The following is an 18520-nucleotide window of genomic DNA, read 5'->3' as shown; positions in this document are numbered from 1 at the left end:
CATTGCTCCCTCTAACCCTTTGCTTTCAAGTGGTGCAGTTGCGAACATGTGAAGTGTACATGTTTGTGTGTGTGTGTGTTTATTGAAGGGGGCTCTCACCTCGCCTTTGAGTCTCTTGTACAGCCTCCTGGAGATCATGCCGCGGGTGTAGGCCTGGATGGTGATGACAGCCCACAGGCGGTGCCGGAAGGCTCGTCGGACCAGACACCCCCGGCACCGCGCCTGGAAGTGTGTGATGCGCTGCCGGGCAACGTGGTAGGTCTTATACAGCTTCCGGGACCGGTAGAGGGCCTGCAGCCTTGAGAAACCAGCCCGCATCTGTACAGAGGGTTAGGGCGGGGTGGAGAGTTTGGGTTAAGACCGGGCTCACTGTATCCAATGTTGTGTCATTATCACCATGATAAACATAAAGATGTTGTGTACTATCATGATAAATTGTAGTCACAGATGGATTGTATAATGATCTGCCAAAAATTACATTATGTAATCAGGGTACATTTGTTTGGATTAGCATTTGTTTCTCTGAAAGGCCTGGGCCACTGCTCCTAGCTTTGGCCCAGCTGTGTTTTGACTGCTTTTTTACATGACTGCCAGAGAGCATTGTGACGCTGGTAATCATGGTATGGCAATGCTAGTGTACTTTGGGTATCACATGTACTATAGATAGGCAGCTAGCTAATAATAAAATCTGAGGAGAGAGGTAAAATTTTTCATGAAAAAAACCCAGAATTTTATATTAATATATGCATATCAGTAAAACCCCTACTCTTTAAAAATATTATTGAAACAGAAGGGTACCCTGCTGAAGGGTCTGCAGGTTCTGGCGGCCGTGATCTACAGCAGGCCTGGTACTAGCCTTGTAATGGCAAAGAGATATTCTAGATTTTCACCACTCTGTGTAATAACAGAGACAATGTAACTTACAGCACTGTAGTTCTTGCGACAGTGGTAACCTCTCCAGGTCTTCTGGATCAGCATGGCTGCCTTCCTCATCTTGAGAAAGTTGGATCTGTGAGAAAAAGGCAATTATTACAATGCAACTCTCCAGCTTACAGTGAAAACAGAACTGATGGGATACAGGCTTGCCACCTGTTTTCATTTCCACGTGAATATTTTCCTTACCGCACACAACAACGTGTGAATGTCGAAATGACATTTCTGAGAACCTTGCAAATCCAGAGATGGAAATAAGGACTAGCTGAATGATTTTGCGTCTAACACCCTAAAAACAAGCTTTCCACAAAGCACTCCAGGATACATCTGTTCTCTGTTGTCACCTTAGAATCATTGCTTATATTAACACATAGCTAGATTTAAGCCCACTGGAATGATGTCTTTGAGACCTTTGCATATACAAAACAAATTATTTAATCAGAAATATACATTGGTCTTAAAGTAATGCACACAAGTGTGTGTGTATATATATATATATATATATATATATATATATATATATATATATATATATATATATATATATATATAAAACTGCTTTGACAATCACTGAAATCAACAAAAAATGCTGTGTGTGTGACCACTGAAATAAACACGCCACATGGACTCATTACTCATTATTAAGGACAAGGCATACTGCAAATAGACTGAATCTGGGTCTGTATAGTCTTCTATAAGCTGAAACACAAAACTTTGAGCAGAAGTTTGAGTAGAAGTATTTCTTTCCACTGCATGGTCCTAGCCTGTGGCTGCAGTGGAGCTGATTGACGGATTGACAGATATCACAGTAAAAATATATCTCATTGGCTGAGCTCACGACAAAACAGGTGAAAATGTAATCGGATCTATTCCTATTCTATGATGCTTCCTGGTGATCTCACCTGTCCTTGAAGCCTCGCACCACCTTCTGGATGAGGATGACCTTGTCTGTGATGGCCTTGTCCCTTTCGATCTCCAGCAGCATGTCGTGGTGGTCCTGAGAGACAAGCAGCGTTAGGACGATTGTTTTCATCATTATAATAAAGCAGCTTTAGTGGGGCATATTTTTTACATATCATCACTCATACAAGTATTTCACTTTTTCAAAGCATAATGTATTGCCAGCTTTATGTAATCAAAATGTGTCAAATGTGTTCAAATTAATAAATGTATGCATTTCATAGTAAATTACAATACACAGTGTCAGTAAGCAGATTCATGTGTAACTTCCTGAAAATTCTGTAAATACTTGAATGCAACATTTTCTGGTTTTCTTGCATAGTTCATTCATTAAAATGATTCAAAATAAAAGGGCTGTGGAGATGTCTGCGGTCAGATCCATTGTTGCCCCCCTCCTCCTCCGCAGTATGGCCACTTCCTATAAGGAAGTGTTGACTTTGCCCTTTCTCATTCCCTGCCTAGTGGAACTTCCTGTTTCAGCAGCTGGCCCGCTCTGATAGTCTCCGCTGGTTTGGAAAAATAACCACAATGCTGGAGAGGCGGATATGATTTCCAGGAACCCCTGACCTAGATTCAAGGCCATTTTTTTCCTGTGGTCAAACTCAAAACAAGCTTTTCTGTGCAGTCACAAGCTGACTATGTTGTGGTCATGGCACAACTTGTGTTTGAATGACATCATGTCATCTGATATTTTCACAGCGAGACACTCCAGCACACTAGGTGTTGCCATAGGTGTGGCTGTATTTTTCAGTCTGATCTGGTTGTGGTTGTACTTGTATTCTAGTATTTTTGAGTAATAGCAGATATGTATCATATTATACATAACATTATCAACAGATGCTAAACCATGATGGATGGATCACCTTGAGGAATATTTTGGTCTTTCCCATTTGCCAGTCATCGTCTCTCCCCAGGACTGCTTCTGCAATGCGCTGACATGTCCCACGAAGGTCTTCCTATCACCCGGCATGATAAATGCAAAATCATATGAAACATGCGTTTTTCAAAGACACCCCCTCCCCTGTTACCTGTGAGCAACAGTCATCATGGTTTAAAACCATGTTTACATTACATTTTGGCAATCATACACATGACAATAAAAACTGACTGTGTCACCATGAACTCAAAATAGACACAATTCTACACAATAACATATTGTTCAAACAACAGTACTTAGTGCACAGCTATAGAAAAATGAACTTTGCAATTTTACCTAAACACCCCGTATTTTCCAATAAACACAGCCAAAGGCCATGAATTTTCACTCTAGCAGCCTCTAGCAACCTAGAGGTGCAGCCTCTACAGTTTCATTCTAGCAGCTTCTAGCAGACTCAGCCTCTTCCTTTAAGGTGAAGTGCATCATGGGAGCAAGGAAACACAAGGTAACGGCAGCTCACCTGCTTATAGGCGGGTTTGACCCCCGGCATGAGGACTCGGTAGCGGTCCACAAACTCCACGAAGGTGTAGCGTATGGGGTACCCGGCCCGGCGGATCCGAATGGTTTCCATCATGCCGGAGTACCGCAGCTGCCGGACGCACAGCTCCCTGTCAAACAGCTACGGGGGAACAGAAGCGCACCGGTCAGCTGCTGCTGATCCCCTGCATCTGGCAGGGGAGCACATCTGTAGCGCACAGGGTCAGCGTGCAGTGCACAATGGGGACATCAAACACAGCTTTCATCTTCACAGCTGTCTCCTGCACCAATCAATCCCAGCGTGACATCGAGAGAAAAAAATAGCTCTTTACTCCATGGAGTATGATGCACAGACTTTTCCTTGGTTTTGTGGTCCACTACTCTCAGCTGTCATATTAAATACTGTCTTTCATCTTCTACTGTGTGTGCTCGCGGTAGCCATTCCCTCTCCATTCAAAAATTAAATAGCTTATAATATTTGAGAAATACGCTGTTCATACCAAGAATATATTGCAAATACATTTAAAATACATTAATGCAATGCAGAAATATATTGCAATACACCAGAATGACAACAATTTCTATATTTTCAATATATTGAAAAGCTGAAAAATAGATTGTAAAAAATTGTACATTACATTGTACATTGTACATTATTTTTTTTTGTATGGGTTAGGTTAGAGTGCATTCTGCCCTACCATCCATGTCAGCTACCCTCTGCTCTATGTCAACCAATCACCCCGTGCCCTCCTGCCAGCCAATGCTGGCGTGACAGCAGGGTGCTGGGACTCACCATGGGCTTCTTGAACTCGTTGGGTTTGATGCAGCGCACGAAGAAGGGCTGGCACACGCTGAGCGTTCTCATCAGCAGCTCCAGGGAGCGCTTGAACTGGCTGCTGAGCGTCGGGGAGCGCTTCCTAGTCTCTGCGCCCTGCGATGGGGAAAACACGCGCACACACATAACACGGCGTGAACACGCTCAGGAAGGAGGGAAATGAGGAAGCCACGGGATCCTCTCTCACCTTCCTGCCTCTGTCGCCTCTCTCTCACCCCCCCCCCCCCCTCCTCCCCACCTATCATTCTCTTTCAGGCAACTGAGACACGAAGATTCAATTTGGAACGTCCCCTCCAGTGTATCATTAGACGGGGCAGAGAGTCCAAGGTGTTTTTCTTTCATCTTTAAATGTTGAAACTCTTTGACAAAAATGGAGCCTTCATAGTGGAAGCTGCCTTTTTGCCACAGCTCCAAAGGAACATCACTACTTACTGAACAAAACAGATGAGGCCACATCCTTTTTCTCCAAAAACAATCAGTTGTCTGTGGGCTTAATCACTCACTTTCCCCCCAACTTTAACTGTATTTTTGGGAAACTCTCTTACATTAATGAACGTACACCGCAGGCAATAGTGATGTATCTAGTTACCATATATTCCTGTGTATATGCCCTGTGGATATATGGACTGTTTTTACAGTTCTTTCCTTCAATACAAAATAGTGTCAACTCACATGACACTGAGAATGTGTATGTATCTCTCTGGTCCTGTTGGAGACCATGAGAACAGGACCAGCTGATGACTGACACTCACAGTGACAGGAAACATGCTGTTCCTGTAAACCGTTAACAATCTCACCCAGGGGTTCCAAAACTCCCCTGACCACCCAGTGCGTGCTGATTTTTGTCCAAACAAATCTCTTGTTCAAGCAATATTACTGAAAATACATATTTAAATGTTTCTATGGTTCTGTTTATGATTGAACAACAAGCAGGTTCTATATGTGTGGAAACAAACAGCTGGATACTAGCTGAGGCACTTTGAGTTAATTAGCTTGCTCAAGGACACAAAGGCAGCTCTCACCTGGGAACTGAATCAGAACCTTTGGGTTAAGAGCCCTGCCTGGACCAGGCAACAGTGTAGCAGGATGGAGTTAGCATTATACTACTGCTTGGTCAAGAGGCAGGTGTTTAGTGTCAGTCAATCAGGTGCCAATATTTTCAACATTCAAAACTCCAGTATGATTCCACCTGTCCTATGAATTTATGAAGAAGGAACATAGCTTCTTTTAAATACATTTTCTGCAAAATAGAACATTACAGAAAGTGGATGCATCAGTTGTCTGAGAATGGACATATTGATTCCTTGCAGAATGAATATCTATCAGCATATGCCTCTAATGAGAAATCACAGTATGTGTCTAATTCAAATCAATTAACAGCTCATACCACACACAGAGCTTTAGAATTTTGGTTGGAACAAAAACCAGCATGCACAGGAAAGCCCCAAAATTGGGTCTGGGGTGCCGTAGTCTAATCTGTTACAAAAATAATGTAGCGCTATTGTAAACTATGAGTTAGTATGTGAGCTAAAGCTAGAGAACACTGTTGGCTATTATCATACTTATAGAAAGCTATAAAGTTTGTTAAAATGCCTACATGACAAACCCTGTCAAAGACTAGGTTAGATTAAATATATTAATGGGATGGTCCCTCTTGCAAGTTTCTGGACCTTCTGTGCGAGAGAAAAGATACAGACTTTCTCAGGTAATTTCAGGTAGCGTACATTACAAAATCAGATTAATCAAATGAAAATGAATATGACCAAACCAGATGTTGTCTGGGCTGGTCATGAGTTCAGCTTGCCAATAGAAGCCATTCATCTCTGCGTTCATCACTCAGCACAGAAGTGAGAGAGAAACAGGAAGTGATGTTATGATAGTGAAGGAGGGGGCACAGCCAAAGTTCCCAAAAGGTGGTTATGGGATGGGGGAGGTGCTGTGCATGGCACCACCATGATGCAAGAGGGAGGGATGTGATGCAGGGTTTTTGCTCTTTTACCTTTTGGGGTGGGGTACCTGGCTGACCAAGCACACCACCAGGTGTATAGCCACACAGAAACTGAGGTAGAGTTTCAGACAGAGAGACAGGAGAAAGAGGAGTAATGTTAGCCAAGCTAGCATTACAACTTGTGTGAAAAATAAGAAAGAACTTTGAAGCACAGAGCTGCCTCAGAGTTACAGGTAGCACCCTTCAGATGATACAGCCTTCACAAAGAACACTGTATGCAATTGAAAGCTTGAAAATACTGGACAGTCGTATTTTAAAGATACATGACTATTTCACCCTTCCAACAACTCATGCTTTACACATAAAGTTGTCCAAAGTAAGCCACTAAAAGTAGATGCTGGGACATGCTTGGCCTATTCAATGCATCATCACTAAGGGGCAGTTGCTCTGGGAGCTGTACATTACCATGGCGACATCAGCCTGGAAGATCTGCTTGATGAATTTGTTCTTGGAGGAGTGGACCAGTTGGATTATGTCACCATGCAAGGTGTCTCTGTTCTTCTCCAGGAAGCCTGCATGTATTGTGGTAAAACAAACAGCTTCAGTAACCTCTAAAGCCACAGAGTTGGGTATTTACAATGACGTAATGAGCTGACATCAGAAGTCATAGTTCAGAGTCTGTAAGTGAAGACACATACAGCATTCTAGCCTAACCAGAGTGCTAAGCAATACACTGTACCTCTGGTCTCATAGTAGACCACACCAGCAAAGTGCTGGATCCCGAATTGCGTCTCGTAGGTGTTCTTCGGTGGGATGTAGTTGGTGTTGAGTTTGTGCTGGGAGTTCAGCTTGTTCAGCATGGTGGTGTCAGTCCCCTGGGGATCAGCCGTAAAAGAAGTGAGACCTTCAAGCTGACACATTTACCACAGTAACTCACAACTAACTGAGTGAAACAGTAAGGAAAAATCTGAAGCCAAGGCTCGTAGATAAAACTAATGAAAGATCACTGCTGCCAAAGGTAAGGCAAGTGCCCAATTTGCTCCATAATTGTAAGGTTTCCACGTGGAACATGCCATTACAGACTGAGACAGAACCCAACCACCCCCTTCCTCTGTGCTGGCACTGTATGTTTCTAAACTACTCTTCTGTTCAGCCGGAAGCTTGCCTCTTCTATGGACTGTTACAGTTCCACTTCTCTTCCTCTTCCCATTTTGCCAGTATAGACCCCTCTCCCCTCCCCTCCCCTCTCATTCCCTCTGCACCAGCACTAGCTACATCTGTACACAGCATCCCTGGTTTTCCGAATGCTCTGGCTTCCACTTGACCCCTCTCCTCTTCAATTCTCCCCCTGCTGTGTCTCTCCCATGCCCTTCCTTCCCCTCCCTCCCCCACTGAGCCTGTGCAGTATATTTGTACATCATCCCCTCATCCCCTATTTCTCCTCTGCCTACCCTCCGGGCTGGTACAGCCTCCCTTTTCTCCCCTCTCTCCCCAGTACCTTAGGGAACTTGCTCTCCTCATCAATGAGGGAGATGATGTTCATTGGCTTGATGGCGATCATGTCCAGGGCGTCCTGGTTGTCGGTGAACTCTATGTGCTGCCAGTTGATGTTTTCCAGGTTGTACTCTTCCTGCTCCAGCTTGAACACGTGGCGCACGAAGAACTGCTGCAGGTTCTCATTGGCGAAGTTGATGCACAGCTGCTCGAAACTGAAGGACCAATCAAAACCAGTGGCTTTAAACAAAGACCTATCATTGACCAATCGGAGCCAGCATCTCAAACTGAAGAGTAGGCCTTCAACCAAGTATTCGGCATGTTCGGGTGACTGAAATCTTTAAGGAATTGTTTTTGATATGGTGATGAGTCTGCAGCAAAGGGTTGGAGTGACATTAGGAGTGACATCTCTTTCAGCAGGATGAAAGAGAATCTTAACATCTCATTGCAGGAGGTCCTTGAAAAGTTAATGCTCACATAAAAGCTTTGACTGAGTGTGTCTGTCTGAGACTCACCTGTTGACGGTGAAGTTTTCAAAGCCGAAGATGTCTAGCAGGCCGATGGATCTCCTCACAGCCTTGGGCTCAGTGGAAGGGGGCTTATATATGGCAGCATTGATCTTTTCCACGATCCATACAAACAGCCTGCCGTAGATGCCCTGGGAGATGGAAACACCGAGGCATAACATGAAAAAGTGAACTCACTTATAATATTCCACTCAATATTCTATTTTACAGGAGTCCTTTTCCTGCATGTGATACATTCACACAAACACACATTCATTACTAAACACACACAACACATGCACACATAGGCATGCACTAACAACACAACCACAACCACATACACACACACACACACACACACAAAGACGTATATTCACACAAACACATACACTAACATACACCAAACACACTACTTTTTGGATTCCACTGCACCTGATGAGGTGAGCCAGGAGGTGAGGGTTGGATCTCACCTTTACAAAGGCATCCCGCACGTCCAGCGCCTGTTCCATACTGAGGGGTGTGGAGACCGTCTCGCCTCGTGTGATGATGGTACGACTCGTCAGGCAGTTCATCAAGTCCTTGGAGTCCACCTACAGCACAGCACGACAGCACAGCTTCTCAAGAAACAATATACCACTATCAATATAGACCACCTACACAACAGCGCACAACTACACTTAAGGTCCACTCATACAGCAGCACAACAGTCCAAGACACTCTCTTTAAACATACAGTATAGTTCACCTACACAACTGCATATCATATAGTGTAATTATTCATATGCTCAACACCCAACAGCACAATTCATTAGTCCCTCCAACTAACTGTACAGTGAACCCTTACTCAAATGTACATCTGTATAGCTTTAGGGCAAAGTGATTGCCTTTAACCTTAAGCTTCATTAATCTTCACTAGAAGCCAATGTAGTCCTTGTACATATGGACTTGGAAACAGAGGGACTGTATGTACCTAACTGAGTCACAAGGGGGTGCTCCTGTCCTTTGTATTTGAAGGAGACAAACTAGGCTCATTCATTTACAGAGACAGCATGACCATATCTATTTCCCAAGGCTGAATCTCATCTTCCCTGCCTGTAGCCTGCTGTCTATGAATGCACTTCACTCAACAGCACTTTTCACTGTTGCATAACTGTGATCTCTGATCCCTGTTAATGATGCTCAGGAAGGTACGGGGCAAACAAGACGATGATGGTGACGCCTTTGAGCTGCCTTCTCTCATGGGGGAACAGCTGCCTGCCGCAACTGATTACACACTGCAGTCACTTTCATGACAGAGCAAGGGCAGTTCAGTACAAACTCATTAAGGCAGGTCCAGGAGTTAGAGTCTGATAGTGAGGGCTTGTATAAGGATGATGATAATGATGCTGGTGTTGACGTTGATGTTGACAATGAGATGGGCAATTTTTACAGTTTACAATTTTACAGTATAAAGCCATATATTGTAGATTTCCTGTTTTGAGAGCATATCTTAAAGATATTTTTCTTCTATCCTATTCTATTTTATTATGCATTCTACGGTGCTGCATTTTGCTGCAGTGACTTTGGAATGAAACAGGTTTACCAAAGGAAGTCCAAGAAGTTTTTTATGAACACAACGTGCTAATAATAGATATTAGTAAGAAAGCCAGTAAAAAAGAACACATAATTATAATACATAATTATGTGTCTTACATTAGATTAATATAATATATTATATTGTGTTATAATTATAGCACATAATTATACCTCTAGCAGTACGGCAGCAGTGGAGAGATCCGGGCAGTGCACCACCTCACATGCATCCAGGTTATCGTACGTGCGGGCTGAGAGGGTGGGGACAAACAGCAGACTGGGGTTATGTTCCAATCCCATCACGGACAGGAAACAGACACTTAATCTTTTCAGGTGTAGATTATTATGAAGTCCAAATTCAGTTTCTGTGTTGTATATGTACTGTAGGTTCACAAGGTTCTACATTACACTATCACTTATTTACTGTAATTTTCACCAGAGACGTTTCTAAATGGCACCCTGATGCATTTACAGAGGTTGACAAATCAGATAAGTACTAATGGGGCACCTCCACACCCAAGCACAACACCCAGAAGCCACTGTTGAGCATATGCTGAATGCAGCCATTATAGTGTGCCGGCCGTGCTGTGGCGCCCTCTACAGGCTCACCTTCATAGCGCAGGTTGCCCATGTGCAGGATGGAGGCCAGCAGCTTGGAGATCTCCCAGTTCTCCGTGTCGGTGAACATGAGCACCTTCATGGCCGAGCGGATGTTGGAGTACTCCTTCATGTCATCGCGCCCATCACACACTGTGCAGTTTCCCTGGAGACGGGGAGCGGGGATGAAGGGGTTAGTGTTTACAACCTGACGCTCTGTCATGTTTAGTTTTACATAAAATACATACAGTATAAATGACCATGATTCACAAGTAAAGGAAGAGGTGAATTTGATTTTTAACAAATCTATTTTTAGTAGGTATTGCCTTTGTTGTTACAAAGCAATATCTCGCTGTCTCTATCTCTTTTGTTGAAGCAGGACTGATAGTGGGGATATTGTTACAATGTAGTCTCTTTAATCATGGTGACATGCATGTAATGCTACCCTTACACAATAAGAGCGTCTTTCTCAGGGAGGTGTTATGTTCTCACAATGTCTGTCACAGAGGCGCAGTAGCGCAGTAGGTATAACACTGTAGAGATGCAATAACAGTGTTTTTCTCACTGCTGCAGTGGTCATGACCCTGTTACATCCCAACAGCAGTGTTTTTGTCAGTCTCGTGGAAGGTGTGACGTTACATCTCTCTCAAGGCGAGGTACAATGCAAGTCACAAAGCAAAGGCACTGCTCTCACAATGGTGAGGTAGGTGTAGTCGGTGGCCTTTCCCAGGCCCAGCTTCTTCTTCTGGTCGGGGGTCATGCCCTTTAGCATGCAGTAGAAGATGTGGTAGTTCCTCTCGTCTCGTGCCTGAGGAATGCACAGGTCAGAGTTACTTCAGCGGGATAGGACACGGTTAATGCAGCAGCAGCAGCAGCAGGCTCACATGTCACAGAGAGCAGTAGGATGCCAGCATGCAGGGAAACCGGGTGTCTCTTTCTGTGTTTGTGAGGCTCCCTGTGCAGGGGCTGAGCTTTAACTGGGGCCACACTCAGTGCCAAAGGAGGAGTTCTTTTCAATTACAAAATAAATGTAACTACTCTGAGGTTTGGAGTGGAAAGATTCCTTTGGTCTCAGGGCCCTGTACAAGCGCTTGACTTTCATCTTCAAGTAGGTAAAACAGTCTGTGCTGCTCTTTGAAATGAATTGTGCCACGTATCTTACCGAGCACATTTGACACCAGAGGGCCCCATGCAATTACCTTTCTTGACCTGAAACCATCTGGGGTCTCAGACATGCTGCTCATTTATTTATATATTTATCTTTTTATTTGGCAGATGCCCTTATCCAGGGTGACTTATAGAGCCCCTGATATTACAGTGCAGAATACAAATAGCAAATAAAATGGGATTTGACATTCTCTTGCGGGAGTTCACTTTCAGCAATCTTTTTCTGTTTTTTTTTTTTTTTGAATAGTGTCAGACAGCCAGCCACCAGAGCCTGTTTAAGTTGATGGAACAATGTACAATGTACTGTACAGCAACCCCTATCTCCCGTTCCCTCTCTCTGCCTCTCTGTCTGTCTCTCTGTCTGTCACTCCCTCTCACTCTGTGCCTCTGTCCTCTGTGTCTCTCCCATACCTGTCTGCACACCCTGGACTTCTCCAGAAGGTACTGCTCAATCTTGGCTCCCTCGATGGCCCCCCTCTTGTTAAAGTGGATGTCGATGTATTTTCCGAAACGGCTGGAGTTGTCATTGCGGATGGTCTTGGCATTTCCAAAAGCTGAAAAAGGGAAGGAGTTTACAGTCAACACGGTGAAAAAGCAAGAAAAAAACCTGCACAAATATTACTGCATGACATGTAACACAACAGTAAAACATAAGCTGCTGGGAACTGCAGTGCTTTTGTGCAAGTTCCTGTGCACTTTCACTTTTCATCAGTATAGCACAGCGGTCATTAAACAGAGTTTGTCTCCAGAACACTACAGGTTCAAATCTCTGGTGGGGTGTTGCTTTGCATTCCTGAGCATGGTGCCATGGCACTGGCTAGCATAAATGGACAGGTTGTGCAATTTAAAAAGTTATCTAAGCTTCCCTGGGTCAGGATGTCAGCTACAAGCAACAGTAACCTCCCTGGCAGGAAAAAGACTTTTGTCAGTACAGTGGATGTACAGTAAATGAGCTATAAAATCATGTTTTTAGACCAATTTTCTAAAAACGTCATGCCCCTGGCTATGCCCGCTGCCTCCAACGGCCCTCCCTCTCCCTTACCTTCTAGGATGGGGTTGGCCTCCAGCACCTGCTGCTCGATCCAGGAGTGCTGCCCACTGATGGCTGCCAAAAACTGCAGGATGAGCTTAGTGCTCTCCGTCTTCCCCGCACCGGACTCCCCGCTGGGAAAACACACATATGTACGATCAAACAGACAGATATATAACTGAACATATTGCCGAAAGTGATTTTGAAATTCTGGTTGGTGGCAGAATGGGACTTTAATGCGCTTTGTCAGGCGCATTGGGTCAGAGCTGACCTGATGATGCAGCACTGGTCCTTGTTGTTGCGCTGCATGTTGAAGTAGCAGTTGTCAGCGATGGCGAAGATGTGAGGCGGCATCTCCCCGATCTTCTTGTTGGTGTAGAGGCGGATCTGGTCAGCCGTGTAGATGGGCAGTAGCTGGTATGGGTTCACTGCCACCAGAATGGAGCCTGTGTATGTCTAAGAGGGTCAGGGGTCAAAGGTCAGACATGTGGAGAGAGAAAGTAAAAAAAGAGTGTGTCACAAAAAGCATAATAATGTATCTGTAAATGTATGTAACTGCAGAATCTGGGCCACTGCCTGACCCTTAGTCAATTTGTGATACAGTATAATAGCGCTAAATATATATTAAAAATAAAATTTGATTGGTGGAATTATCGATTTTCCAAAAGCCCGTAAGTTCTAAAAAATGTGATTTTACTCAAAAAGTTGGCATAAACACAGCATTGTGTTACAGTTAAGTAAATGATGATATGATATATGCTGCACAGCTCCTTGTCCGGGATCTCAAGACTGGACTAATGAAATGCTCTCTTGGCTGGCCTGCATGCAGCTGCGCGTCTGGTTTTCAACCAACCAAAGAGGGCCCATGTTACACCTCTCTTTGTCTCGCTCCACTGGCTCCCTGTAGCTGCCTGCATCACCTTCAAGGCCTTGATGCTTGCATTCCGAGCAACCAACAAAATTGAGCCTAACTTATCTGAATACACTAATACAAGCCTATTTTCCCTTTCAACCACTACGCTCTGCTCCCAAATGGCGTCTGGCGGTCCCATTGCATCGTGGCACAAAATCACTATCCAGAACTTTCTCTGCCGTTGTCCCCCATTGGTGGAATGAACTTCCACACTTCCACGCACCGTTCTGCTGAGTCGCTCATTATCTTCAAGAAACATCTGAACACACAGCTCCTCCATGCTCACCTGATCACCTGAAACACTACCACCTAAAGCAATTTCTTATGTCTTAAACTTTGTTTTCCTTTTATAAAAAAAACCCCAAAAAAACAGACCTAATGGTTTAATGCACTTGTATCTCTAGCAGCAAGCTTGTACCTCTGGCCAACTATTGAAACTTGGTCATGCAGCACTTCAAATATCGTTGACTCCTTATATGACTTTTTGCTCATGTTGTACTCTGCCTCACTTGTAAGTCACTTTGGATAAAAAGCATCTGCCAACTGAATAAATGTAAATGATAAATTCAGAGGCTGTAACAGCCTGGAAGATGTAATGACATAGATAAACAAAGATTATATAGATAAATAAATAAATTCTTCTGTGATGGTTTTCATTTTTCAACACTGGCATTTTATAAAACAAGCATCATTCACTTCCAGCATTACAAGCAGTTTGCATCGTTCCTTGCCTTTAAAGTGTTAGTAACCAAGTGCATGCTTCATGCTGTAAATACCCGATCACATCCCTTACAATATACATGATGGCTACGCTTGCGTCTAAATGCAGCACTTGAAATGTGTAAGCCTGTGCAGCAGCTGTGCACCATTGGCTAACTAGTATGGAGGACAGAATAAATACCATCCGTTACCGTAAATAGACCATGCAGTATGAACATATATTCATTTTCATTGTGTAGAGTATCAGCAAGCCATGGAGCAATCACGCATACAATGAGCTGTAAAAACACTAGGACGCCATTTCTCTGGCCTTGGAGACCTGCAACAGCAGGATCCCATTTCACGCCGTAGTAAAATATGCTGATGGGCACAATGCACGATGAGTGAACTTATGAGCCTTGGTGGCCTGGGACTGCCCCTTCCCATCATGCAGTGGGTTCAGGGGCGAAACAGTGACCAAAATAATATTGGTGACACAGAAAAGCTGTAACATGGTTGGGCTTGGGAAGGGGGGGGGGGGGGGGGGGGGTGGGATGAGCAGTAATGACAGACAACTCACGTATCGGGTATTAGCGCAACAATGGCGGTGTATCAATGTCTGTTACCGTAGGCAACACTTCCATGTTGAAATTGAGTACTTAAGCGATGGGACTCAATGGATTGTGAGCAGCCATGCGGACCATGTCTATACTTACCCTTCCTCCACAGTTGGTCTTTATAAAGAAGAGACAGGGGGACACAAAGGACAGCAGGTTGATTAAGGACGAGTGAGGAGATGGAGTGTTTTTGGGGTGGGATAGGCATAGATTGGACCTCCTGTCCACAGTGCTCTGACATTGACCATACTGACATGGATTAGACTGATTCCAGCACGGCAGATTCAATTCAGAGTAACAAGGCTGTTACGTCTCCTCCTAGAAAAAGAGCTTTGCCTTGTGGAGCTGTTAGAATTCTTTCCATCATCTACACATATTAAGGGCCTGATAATTAAATGAAGTTCACTGAGTATGGCAAGCCCTTTTTAAATTTGGCATTGCCATACAATACTACAAGATAAATTTATGGCAGGTGCAAATGAATTGATAGGCCCAATATCTCATGGTCTGTAAATTAGTGGCATTGGCCACGGCTATCTGCACCAATCTGTGCAGTATGTCATCGCTGAAATTATGCTAAGAAATATTCCACTGGTGTACAGCTCAGAGAAGGAGATGACAGTAGAGGGTAATCAGAAAGAAGTGTTCTTTTTAGGTTTATCCAGGTGAACGAAACAGTATTCCACGAAGAGGGTGGGCAAACAATAACGCATGCACCACTGCAAAGTGCCATTAACATCAAATACGCTAGCCCTCCCCTTTGGCAAATTCATGATGATTGAAAATAGAATATTTTTCAGGATTTTTTGTTTATAAGAAAGAAGCATTTGCATGAGTGAGATTTCCACTGTTTGTAATGGTGCTTCAGAACTTCTTGGAAGGAAAAATCAGCAGATTTAGTCCATCGACACACAAAGGGTTTGTGTATTCCTGTGGCTGAGATCTGAATAGGCAAGAATATAATTGGTTCCTGGAGCAATGGACCTGTGTGTTACACTCAGTGAGCTAATCAAGTCTATTACTGGGAGCTTTGCGAAGTGGTTATTAGGGCCTGGGCTGGGGACCTGGTCCAGGACTGGGGCTTGTGGGTGAGACTCACATAGATAAGGTGCTCCCTGTAACGGATCAGCAGGTTTCGGAGGATGCCGGCCTCATTCAGGTCCCCCAGCCTAATCATGTCCTCCACCCCATGGATAGAAGTGGGGTGCATGGGCTTGATGTTGGTGGCATTCTGTGGGGAGATCCAGTGCTCCTGGGGGAGAGAGAGACACACTGGAAGTGAATTGGGGACAGTTGTAGGGGTTACACCACAGTTCCCCCACACACAGCGCAAATTTTCTTGCTTAATCGACACACCATCACTGACCATCAGCTTGTGCTTCCTAGAAAGTAGGTACCAATTATATTGCCACAATATCTGGACAAAATAGAGTGAGAAATACTTTGGGAGTGGAGGTTTATCACAGCTTCACCATTCACAAAAAATGTAACATGCAGCAGATGATTTACAACCAGAAGGCCATGGGTTTGAATCCCTGGTGAGAAACTGTACCCTTAACATGTTCCGGGACATATCTGGCAGTAAAACTGTAAGTACCATAAGTTGCTCTGGATATGGCTGTCAGTTGAACAAAAAACTTTCTCAGGGGTTTCGAGCTTTCAGAGTGTTTTGAAAGGTGTTTTTTCAGTCAAATTGACCCATTCTCGTTAAAGGTCAGCCTGTCACTTCAAGGATCCATACTTCTGGGATTCCACTGCACTGCCTGTCCAATGAGTGTGGAGGTAGAATCTGAATACATCATATAGCCACAGGATAACGCCTAGAAGTTAAAGAGTAAATCCAAAATTCAGCTGGTAATTTATTTATGAAAGCTATGGTGTACAGATCGTGTGTTGATACCACATTAGCCATTCATAAAAAAATCAGAAAATGATTAGATGGGATTCAGAATCTGGGCAACAGTAGCAGGCAGAAAATTAGATGAGACTGGATTGAACAAGATTAGACTGAACTGAGGAGAGACTGGAGAAGGACCAAGGAATTTCACCTAACCCTGCCTAACTCTAAATCTCATTTTAAAAAAAAACTCATTATACATATTATTATCAGTCATTAGGCATTAGCTGAAACCAGGGAGGACCCTCCCCATCAGTAATTGGCTCTCTGTTGAGACTTACATTTCCCTCGTCGTCCACAACCTGGATCTGGCCTGAGTCACACAGCTTGACCACGGCGCCAATGGGGACAACAAACTCCCGGCCGGTCTTGAGGTCCAACCAGACATAGTCCCCCTGGAAAAGAGCACGGTCAATCCATCGGTCAATAAGTTAATACATCAACCCATCAGTAAATTTTCATATTGATCCATTGTACAGATCTATCTGTTTGTCCCTCTTGTTTCTATACAACAATCCACAAATGTATCTATCACTCCATAAATCATCCATCCATCTACATTTATTCATCCATTCCTATTCCAGTAAGACCAAGTATTCAAATGGAGCTACTGCTCCACACACCTCAGCTATTGAGAAAACTGCATTTTTTTTGTATCAAATATGACATCTATTTCCCTGATGCAGTAGATTATAATAGTTTTAAAAATAACTACAGCAAAAACTCCCGAGTGACGTTTTGTGGGTGCAGAACTTATGTCATTGTTCAGTGTGCATATCATTAGGGTTCAATGCACAAATTAAAAGACTCTTTGTCTGACAAACAAGAACACTGAGGAGAGAGGAAAAATGATGAAGGAATTCAGTGAATGGCATGATCACAAGACTGAAAACCCTAAACACAGCAGATGAGAAGGAACCACTGTGATTGCAGAGCAAAAAACAAAGGCATACATGCACACACACGATACATGTGTGTGGATACACTCACACATACACAGTATGCACATACACAGATACGCACATACACACATCATTTGTGGGATGATCTGGTCAGGTTTCACGAGAGGCAGGTTTTGTGTTGCTATCGCTTGGCACCTCAAACACTGCTAGACTATCACATAGACTTTCAGACTATATGATGTATAGAGAAATACTAGACTGGCTTCCATCATTAAAAGCAAGTATATCTGCAAAGGCAGGACTAATAGGATGGATTGGACTCAATCAGCATCTCTTCAAACTGTAATGTGATTACATATTTAAAATAAAACCTGCTTTTGACTCAAGAAAATCAGGTAAATGTGGCAAATATCTGTTTATCTAGAATACCACATCGCACAGGATCAAAACAACACAACTTTTGACCAAACCACTAATTCTATACCTATAATGCAAAATGCTACAGCATTGTAAATTGCATATGAAGCAGAACCACAGCAACTTAATCCAAGATGACTGATTAATTTGTAAACAATTTCATACCCATGGGACATTTCAAAAAATTCTCACATGTGATCCTCTAAAATCCTATCCACCTTGGGCACTAAATTGAAATACCAAGAGAAAGGAAAGAATAGGGGAAAAGGCTTAGAAGATATCAAAATAACAGGATAATGTAAACCATAGTATGATTAAATAAGAAGTGGACACTGGTTGTAAGTTTAAGAAACCTGATCATAGGTATTTCAACAGATACATAACCTGGAGCCCCCCTCCCCCATACATGCACATACACCTGCTCACGCATGCACATGTACACACACACACACACACACACACACACACACACACACACACACACACACACACACTCCTCTTTATGTCCATCCTACCGGCAACAGGGTGGAGTGTTTGAACACAGTGTTGACATTGCGCAGCAGTGCCCACTTGGCCTGGTCTTTCTCGTACAGCTCCACGTAATCCCTTCGCTTGAACAT

The 18520-nt window shown here is 43.6% G+C and overlaps 1 protein-coding gene across 1 annotated transcript in view; it reads right to left on the bottom strand.

The window, feature by feature from the left end:
• myo7aa (myosin VIIAa) overlaps window positions 1-18520 on the bottom strand; it is a 35199-nt gene extending 16679 nt beyond the window's left edge. Inside the window, exons 1-20 of the mRNA XM_036536321.1 lie at window positions 18416-18520; window positions 16863-16976; window positions 15784-15936; window positions 12727-12911; window positions 12468-12589; window positions 11837-11979; window positions 10953-11066; window positions 10271-10424; window positions 9836-9912; window positions 8561-8680; window positions 8100-8242; window positions 7589-7799; window positions 6830-6965; window positions 6556-6662; window positions 4101-4238; window positions 3291-3449; window positions 2757-2849; window positions 1836-1930; window positions 925-1009; window positions 100-318 (exon numbers count right to left, since the gene is read on the bottom strand). Of these exons, the coding sequence (XP_036392214.1) occupies window positions 100-318; window positions 925-1009; window positions 1836-1930; window positions 2757-2849; window positions 3291-3449; window positions 4101-4238; window positions 6556-6662; window positions 6830-6965; window positions 7589-7799; window positions 8100-8242; window positions 8561-8680; window positions 9836-9912; window positions 10271-10424; window positions 10953-11066; window positions 11837-11979; window positions 12468-12589; window positions 12727-12911; window positions 15784-15936; window positions 16863-16976; window positions 18416-18520 (2673 nt within the window). The remainder of the gene's footprint in view (window positions 1-99; window positions 319-924; window positions 1010-1835; window positions 1931-2756; window positions 2850-3290; window positions 3450-4100; window positions 4239-6555; window positions 6663-6829; window positions 6966-7588; window positions 7800-8099; window positions 8243-8560; window positions 8681-9835; window positions 9913-10270; window positions 10425-10952; window positions 11067-11836; window positions 11980-12467; window positions 12590-12726; window positions 12912-15783; window positions 15937-16862; window positions 16977-18415) is intronic.

The sequence above is a fragment of the Megalops cyprinoides genome, chromosome 9, assembly GCF_013368585.1.
Source record: "Megalops cyprinoides isolate fMegCyp1 chromosome 9, fMegCyp1.pri, whole genome shotgun sequence".
Classification (NCBI taxonomy): Eukaryota; Metazoa; Chordata; class Actinopteri; order Elopiformes; family Megalopidae; genus Megalops; species Megalops cyprinoides.
The sequence above is the reverse complement of the archived record's forward strand: the minus strand, read 5'-3'. Positions and strand labels throughout refer to the sequence as shown.